General features: G+C 37.5%; 1 protein-coding gene across 1 annotated transcript; it reads right to left on the reverse strand.

Moving 5' to 3' along the window:
* Nucleotides 1-514: 514 nt before the first annotated feature.
* Nucleotides 515-6,559, reverse strand: LOC121420133 (40S ribosomal protein S19-like). The gene is made up of 4 exons (XM_041614669.1): nucleotides 6,498-6,559; nucleotides 3,204-3,381; nucleotides 2,198-2,266; nucleotides 515-1,009 (listed from the first exon to the last, which is right to left on the reverse strand). The coding sequence occupies exons 2-4, from the start codon at nucleotides 3,379-3,381 to the stop codon at nucleotides 813-815; spliced, it is 444 nt and encodes a 147-aa protein (XP_041470603.1). The 5' UTR covers nucleotides 6,498-6,559; the 3' UTR covers nucleotides 515-812.
* Nucleotides 6,560-9,546: the final 2,987 nt, after the last annotated feature.

Consider the following 9,546-nt stretch of genomic DNA (forward strand, 5'->3'; position numbering starts at 1 on the left):
TGAAGTTGCGCAAAATTTGACCAAGAAGATGTAAATACCATGCTCTCAGCATTTTGGTGGGTGTTTCATAAAGCTGTTTGTAAGTTACGAATGACTGTATGCACGACTGGTGACCCTTTCCACTGCCGTATGATATATCCCCTAAAACCGACCTTGCAGCTAAGAATATGTTCCGATAAATTGTAAAGTTGTTTGGAACTTTATGAATAGCTTGATGTAACACCCACATGGGTGTTGTTTCATAAAGCTGTTCGTAAGTTAAGAACGACTGGTGAACCTTTTTTACGTGCCAACCTTCTCCAATGAATATACCATTTACCGCAAAAAAAGGATCACCAGTCATTCTTTAAGTTGCTCTTAACTTACGAACAGCTTTATGAAAAACCCACCTGGTCTGACAGACTCTACTACGATGTCCACCTTGAATTTGCAAAAACAAAAAGCTGAATGTAATATCATGCACACAACTACACAAGATTTCATCTAAAAAACATAAGAGGCAAAAATTGGGAAATACATTTGATGAATGACTGCATTTATTGAAAATTCTCAACAAATCCTTCTGTTCCTGAATTCTTCAACAGACTGTGCGGTGTTTGTGGGAAAATGATCGTCAGTTTATCGGGCACGAGTATCCATGACAACATCTCATATCAAATAAACATGTCATTGATGTAATGGTGACTAGTTGATATTTGACAGTTCAAGAATTGTCAAAGGAGACTCAGGAGTATGTGGGTTATGGTCAAGTTCATTTGATCTTGTTAATCACATAGCATGGTCATGTGACTAGGCTGGTCAGTCATGTGACTTTACTTCCTTCCTTGTTTTGATTTGACCTGGGCTGCTATCCTGTCAAGGTCACGTTGTCCTTGGCTAGTAAGGCGACGTCCGCAGTTGCCTTCCTTCTCGATGATGTTGAGGCCTTCGAGAGCCTGGAGAACCTTGCGGGCAACGGAGGTGGATCCCCTGTTGAAATGGCTTGGGCGAGTTCCACGGCGCATGCGTCCTACACGATGAAAGAATGATTCGATTGTTTGTTATTTGGCTATGATTTGAACATAACTGGTCATGGTATGAACTTACTACTGGTAACCCTTTAGTCAAAACTCATTAGACAGCTCACACAAATATGTTCGACTAGAATTCGACTTAAAGAATGTAAATAAAACGTCTTACATACATGCAATCTGGTCGACTTGTGCATAGTTTACTGTGCAAGTTGAATACATATATACAAGAATAATTTAATTGAAAGTGTTTTTTTTCCACTCTTTTACCAGAGGCACTACCCTGACATGTTGATTTTAGTGAAAACTGGAAAAATATCCATTACAGGTTAATGAAAACACCATCAAATGATAATAAACTCATAAATTTCAAAAGGTTTTTATTTTGTGAAATCACATGCTCTCCCATTTTTCATAGGAGCTGCTTGAATGTGACATTAAGAAAATCAAAACTTGTCAAATTCATAACTCTGTCATTCTTTGACGGAATTTTGCAAGACCATTATTCATGATTTTTCTTTGCTCTCATAAAAACTGACGTACGAACAGACATCTCCCTTTAGTCAAATCTCTCTCAAAATAGTCAAGATAAATTTGACTTTGATAAATCTATTTGCATTTTTTTTCAAGTTGATGAATAGAATTAAAATATTGTGACATAATTCTTATTATTTGTCGACAGCTGCATATTCACTTACAAGACAGATTTTCACAAATTCTTATGTGAAATTCAATTACGGTACACTGAATTCCGCAATGTTTCAAGGTCAAACAAGCAATGTTTGTCCTACCTAGCTGTATCTAATGAGTGCAAAATGTAAATTGCGTCAATGAAACTTGCTTTTGTTACACCATAGTCTTCTGTTGTACCAAAGAATGAATGAATTCAATATTGTATCATTTATCCAGAATGACAAAGTGAGAATACTGGGGGGTGTTTCACAAAAATCCAAGTGCGACTTAGATTCAGACTTACATTCCCAGATGAAGACATCATTGCATCGATTAAATCATGTTGAGAGGATGCACCCTACTGCGTATTAATCAATAAGATAACGGGTTACACATATCATGTGCGTGTCAGCATTGAAGCACGGTTGTTAATCACACTTAATTCTTTGTGAAACATCCCTCAGGTTATTTTCATCTTGGTTCTGGAAAAATAAAGACCGAGTGACTTATCTTACCTCCGTAGATTCTGGCAATAGCATTGACTCCTACTCCACCACGGTAGTAAAGGTGACGGGCAGTAGAAGCTAAAATGAAATGTGAATGAAGTAAGAAAATATTAGTCATGTTTCTGGAGGAAAAGTGTACAATAGACCAGTTCGTAGTTACTTCATGGACAATTTTGGTCAAATGACCTTTCATTTCTTTCATTATGATAGGCAGATTTCAAAGCAAGATATTACGTAAGCTTGCCTTACATAGCAGGATGAAGAAATTGAATAGACCAGGTGACTAGAATAGCACACCAATGAACACTTTATGAAGGTATTTGTTGCATTTCTACTTTGAATGCAAATCATAGCATGTTGCACAATGTACGTGGCAAACTGTGAAATACCAGTCGTTTGTGGACGCATTGTTGTTTTTTGTGGATGTAAATGAAAACCACAATTCAAAAGAATATATGAATAATCAAGACATCAAAGTTGGTGCTTATCTCATTAGATTTTAAACCACCATGTCACTTTAGTACAAATGACCTTCCTCTGATCATGCGTAGAATCTTTTGATCATGCGCAGAAAGGAACTACGAACTGGCTTATTTTCTTAAATAGGGGCATTAAATTGACATTTCTAGGCCTGGGTTTGTTTGTGGTATAAAAGAAACTGCGTAACCTTCTGTGTACAACACTGATACCATTTGATGAATTGTGATCATCATTATTCCAGTCTTCAAGATCGAAAATGAAGATCCCCTTTGGGGGCACTCCCCTTCCGTACCCTGCCAACGACCATTTGGGAGAAAAACCCCAAACCTCTGATAATTAGTATGTGGCCAATGGGAAAGTTCTCCTTGCCCCTTGTCATAATTCACTTACCCAGTTGCCCATTTGAAATCTACATAATGTAGTCTTAAGGATCTCTTTCAAACTTTCCCCATTCTGTTTTATTTATTTTTCTTCTTTCGAACACAACATTTTATGGCTAAGGCTGGATTCCCCTTTAAGGTGTGCTCGGACTTACCAGCCCTTGTGTAGAACCAGTCTGGATCAACAGGAGCCAGTTCCTTGTGGGTTCCGGTCTTGACGATATCGACCCACTCAGGGACCTTCATCTTTCCAGACTTCTTGAAGAAGGCGCCGAGCGCCACCACAAACTCTTGCTGGTCAACGTCCTTCACGGTCGTACCTCCGCCTGGCATCTGCAAAAAGTAAAATATAGTCTATGTCAACTGAATAGGCAGATTAGATCAAATAAAAACAAGTGTAACACTACCAGGGGTGTGAGTGGTCACAAAAAAGAAAATCTGAAAAAATCTAAAGTGTTGAAAAAGAAAGACCTCTCATACTTTTGCACAGAGGAAAGCCAAAAATAAGCTGAAATTAAGCTGAAAATCAAAACAAAAAAATCTGAACTCTCACACCCCTGCACTACCAGGGAAAATTTACACGGGGTCTCGGGGCGATTTTGCCCCCGAAATGATCAAAAGAACCAAATAGAAGGAAAAAACCCCTAGAAAATCCCCGTTCACTGCAATGCACATTCAATGTTGCAGATTTAGGCAGAAGGTTGTAGAAAGTAACCCCCAAGTCTTTTTTTATCAAATTCCCTTAAAGGGACAAAAAAAATAAACAAAAAGTTTATTGTAAAAATAGCAGAAAAAATAATAAAAAATATTGCCGAAGGTTTGAGAAAAATTCATCAACTACTTAAAAAGTTATTAGAATTTCAATTATTTGATTTGTGACGTCATATGCGAGCAGCATTCCTACGTATAGCGAATGGTAAAAAATCAATGAAATGTCATATTCTCAGAAAATTGAAAATGGCTTTCACTGTACCTTTTGTATATAAATAGATCAATCATTTCACACCTGATCATGAATAGAAAAGAAAAATTAAGTCATCAGGAACCATACAAAATTTTAAATTCATGCATTTTATATTACATAACACATGGGGCAGCTGCTCGTTTATGACGTCACAAATCCAAAACTTTGAACTCTAATAGCTCTCTTACTCTAACGGATTTTCCTCAAACCTTCACCAATATTTTTTACTATTTTTTCTGCTATTTTTACAACAAAGTTTTTCCTGGGTGAACTTCCCCTTAAAGTGTAATAGTAAATCATTTCATAATTAGCTCTAGGGCAAATTTTTACAGACCTCTCCCATTTTGGATATACAGTATCTACCCAATGCTCTAAAAGATTATGAAAAAGGTAAGCTTGCATGGCATAGTTATCTGCAAAGTTCAGCTCTGGTAAGGAACCATGGCACAGACCAGTGACATGACTTGTAGCCAGGTTACATTATATTTATGATTGGGAAAGCTTATATTACATTGTATGCTTTAACGAGCTGGCTATCATTTGACCTGTTGTCAAATACTAAAAATGACCTAACACTTTCTGTTATTCTTTAAAAGGGGAAGTTCACCCTGATATTTCAATAAAAAAATTAAAATATTATTGAATAGATCATTTAATAATGGCCACAAACTAGTCTTGATTATGATAGTCTACATTTCATTTTAACTCTTAACATGCCAAGCACACTACTAACCCAATGCCACAGTGCTAATCCGATGCTAATCCCCTGTGCCAGCCACAAAACCCCCCTGTGCCACATTGATTTTGGGATCGCGAGTCGTATTCACTCCTTTCAATAGTCATGATTACAATTGCTTATAACTCTCTAACGATTAGTTTATCCACAAAATATTGTGTAGTAAAGTTGTAGGAAATTTCATACCCCTTATAATGGTGTCCTCATTATATAGATTGGTTATTATCTTTACCGCTAAAATATGAGTTGTATCAAGTAGTTCCATTTAGTGGAGTGTTTTGTATGGATCAAAAAACCTAGGTCTCTTCCCTCTCAGAGGCGGAGCCATATCTTTTAAAAAATGTAGAAATACTCGAAAAAGTCGAATGTAAACCGCGTAAGTTGATCTGTCAAAAAGCAGAGTTCGCACTGCACACAATAGTGCTAATTACGGCATGCATGCGATGCGCAATACAATGCAAAACGGCGTAACAATGATTGTAATTCCGAATGTGCGCAGTCATGCACGAAGCAGGCAAGGGTAGGAAACAATGCAAGCACAAAGCAATCAATAGTAGGCGTGCGAGCACGAGTGTGGCATGTTATAGTAGGATACGTAGCGTGCACGAAGCACTCAATGAGTTAATCACATTTTGTTAGAATTCGTATTTCTCTTCTCTGTTAAATATTCTTTATCGTAAAATTGATAAAATTAAATTGATTTTTTTTAATGATTGAAGATTTAATTATCAGTTTCATAATCAATGTAAATCTTTGAAAATAAATAATTTTTTTTTAAGAAATATAAAACTCAGGTCTGTGAAAAACTTTTCATGAAATAGCTGTAGGCCTACAAATATACGATAGTAAGAATTAGTGATGGATTTTGGGAGATAACAATTCCGCACAACCCCCTCCCCCCACAAAAAAGCTCTTTGAGTCGATCATGATCAAGAAACAAGCTTGTTACAAAAATAACATAACCATGCTCGACCATGGTCAAGTCTTTTCTTTCTTTAATCCCTTTCTCATCCCCTCTCTCTTTTAATAATTTCATCTAGGCCTACTCTTTTGTTTTATTTTTGGTTCAAAATCTCAAAATTATCCTACCCCCTCTCCACAAAATTGCCATGCTCACTAGCACATGAAGCATTACATTGTTCTAATTTTTATCATGTCTTTTGAAACTATTATTTGTATGCCAGTGGCGTGAGTCGGTGAAAATGCCCGGACTGGATCAAACCAAACAGGCAAATTCAAATCAATTGATGACAGTTGACACCCTTAACATTCACTGATTCAGACATCACCGACTTACTGCCACAGTTACACTGCTCTGCAGCTCGGTAAAGGTGACGAAAGGGTAATTACATTTACAATTTATTCAAATACCGTACTTCACACAGCACTCATTCGACAAGACACTTGGATTCAATGCAGTGCACGAAAATGACGAATACACATTACATGTCGTTTTTCTCCGTGACGTGCATTGCAAGTTGCACTGTGCAAAAATTCACGCTGCAGCTGCACCATACTCCATACACACGTGTGCCAATAGTAGTTTTGGTACAGCATGCAGAGCAGTAATTTCTCCATTGCCTACGAAATCTACACAATAATCCCCAAAATATCATACACAACCTCTTATTTTGTATATAGACCCACTCTAAGATAGTTCGTAAACTAATCTGTAATGTTTATTGGCGGCATACAAGGTTCTAAATGATACAATTTCATCATTTTTTCCATAATTTTCAAGTCGTGTACCTTGCTGTCTGTTGAGTTCAACGAAAAAGACTTAACAATGGTGAACACTAGAGGGAGCCAGAGATTTGTGGATTTTTTTTATTTTATTATTTTTATTTTTTATTTTTTTTTACAAATTTGTGGAATCCCATTACAACTGTGCTTTTTGGCAGTACTGCCCCCAAAATAAGCGACCAGACAGTATGAGCCGAGGTATAAAAAGTAAATAAAAAGCTAATAGGGTGCGAGGAGAGCGAGCAGAAATTTCCACTGTTCACCTTTTGACAAAAAATAAGAAATATTCACCCTTTTAATTTCCCTTTTCCCATTTTCTCTTTTTTTTCTGGGTCGTGAAAACTTTGGAGGGTTCATAGCCCCCAAGTTTCCCCTACCCATCTATACGCCAGTGCTTATATATAATTGGTGGAATTTATCTTTTCTGAGTGTAAATTTGTTCCGAGTTATTGTTTGGGGTGGCACATTTAAAAAAAAATGAGGATATGTCAGCCCCTTTACACATATGATAATTTTAGCATTTTAGTTTCCCTATACTAAATTTCTCCCTACATTCCAACTTTTTGTATTTTCCGTCATATTTTACCCGGGTGCCCCAACCCCCTTCCCCGGGCCGTCCCTAGAAAAAGCTTATAAATTAAGCTAAATAACCTGCTTGCTCGTTGCCCGACACCCCCCCCCCTCCCATTTAGACTGCCTCTTCAGACATAATGCAACTCGGCACTTTTTTCAGCGCGGTTGGCGGAGTACAGCAAGCAGCTGCGTACTACGCCGACTCAAGACAAGTATATATATTTGTATATTCATAGGCCTACACAATTTCTGTCATATATCTTTTTCCAATTTTTTGTTTTACTATAAAAATAATGATCACCGAAAGCAAGCCATCACTGAATATCCCCCCCCCCCCGGCCCCCACCAGGGATTTCACCCCTCTTGGAGCTGGTGGATATAGAAAAAGGATATGGGAGGATTAAGAATAAAAAGAAGAAGATAAAAAACAAGAAGCTAAAAGAAGAAGGAGAGGAGGAGGAAGAAGGGGTGGTGAACATAGGCCTTATACAAACAAAAACAAAATATGTACCGTCCCCCAACGCACATATTCAATCCAGATCTATTCTGTGCGTATTCATTATATCAGTTCAAACAGAAATATATATATATATATATATATATATATATATATATATATATATAAGAAAATTAATGATTGTTTATACTTTTCTGTCAAATATTTAATACATTTTTTTTTTATTTTTAGATTAAAATAATTTTAATAAATGACGATATCAAATATTGCAAGTAAATGAAATTAATAGTAAAGCTTGTAAATCTGGACAGCGCCCCCTCGGTTATAGTGATTTCTGGCCATAATATATCTCTATGTTTCTTTCTTTCTTTCCTTCTTTCCTTCTTTCTTTCTTTCTTTCTCTCTTTCCTTCTTTCTTTCAAATTTCTTCTCATTTAAATGAAAATGAAACTCATTATTAATATTCAACCGTGACAATCTTGACAATAAAGAAATCTGACTGCACCAGGGGCACATCTAGGATTGTGCAAAGGGGGTGGGGGCAATTTTTTTCGTAGGAACATTTTGACATGCAAAAAAAGGTTTTCAAATGAAAATAAGGTGGCACATCTCTGTTTTACTGGCAGTTTTACAGTACAAATTTTAATTTTGCTTCTCAGGGGGGGGGGGGCACGTCCCCGTTGTCTCCCCCTGGATCCGCCAGTGGACTGCACTTACAAATAACATCCTTGTTTTCGTTAATATTGTCTATAGTTAATTTAAGAATGAACAATGAAAGTTAATTTAAATATTAAAATACAATGAGTGGAGAGAAACGAACCACATGCAGCTTAACGAATTTATCATTTTTTTTTAAATCAATTTTAATTTTAATCAGTCAGCAAGGGCGCCGGAAGCGGAGGGGGGGCAGGGGGGGCACTTGCCCCCCCAAATAAAATTTTTGGGGGGCAAAACGAGATTTTGCCCCCCCAACGTGCCCCCCTGAAAGATGAAAAATGATAAATTATTTAAGGACAAAAGTAAATGAAGGCACTTTTCTGCCTGAAAATTGTCATTTCCATTGTCAAAAGTGAAAAAATTTGCCCCTGACGGGGCAAGTACATTATCATAGTAAGCCTGATCGCGTCTTTTGACGAACAGTTCCTCTGTGAAACATAGCTTTGATAAGCCCCTTTTCCATCTTATTACAGTGTGATAACGTTTAACCTTTTAATGAATACATTTCAGACTAAAAGCGAATGGCAAATTGATAGTGGTCCACCAATGATTAGGTTTATAATTCTATGATGCTGGCTGTGTCGTCTAACAACGCGCGGTCGCCCAGAAACGCTCAGACCGGACTCGATATCGCTAACGCGCGTGAACACTACTCGAGCAAGATATGGAATCTATGTCATAGCTGTCAAGCCCAGAAATCATAACATGTCGAGAAACTTGTTTCAATTATTTCATTTTGAACTAAATATGAATTGAGTGAATACAGTGATAACAAGAGAGCGGTGATGGCTCAGTCGGTATATAACGCGTCTGCCCGTCGAATTCGAACCAAAGATCGTGGGTTCGAGTCCACCCTGGGCGGATATAGTAACTGAAGTCAGTGCGTTGTGTGTAAACGTCTCTCCCATGTTTCATAGATACAGGCTATGTTACAATGGAAAACACTCCGTCCCTCGGATAGGACGTTAAATGGAGGCCCCGTGAAGAGGAGAGTCACCACCTTTGCACGTTAAGAACCCACTGCACTATTCGTATAAGAGTAGGGGGACACCCCGGTGTCGAGGTCCACCTGCATCCCCCAGTAAGTTATATCGGGAGGAGAGACCTGTGGATCATAGTGATTCAGTTCGCTTTTCGCCTCTCAGGCACAGGTGACGCCAAACAAATAATAATAACAATTCAGTGCCCTAAAGAAAATACCAAGGTCATTTCAACTCAATATAGATGATATCAGAAAATTACACTCAGAATAATCATGTGTAGAGGATTATAATTTGTAAAAATGATGAATCCCACTCGAAAGCAACT

Source organism: Lytechinus variegatus, chromosome 8, assembly GCF_018143015.1.
Source record: "Lytechinus variegatus isolate NC3 chromosome 8, Lvar_3.0, whole genome shotgun sequence".
NCBI classification, from domain to species: domain Eukaryota; kingdom Metazoa; phylum Echinodermata; class Echinoidea; order Temnopleuroida; family Toxopneustidae; genus Lytechinus; species Lytechinus variegatus.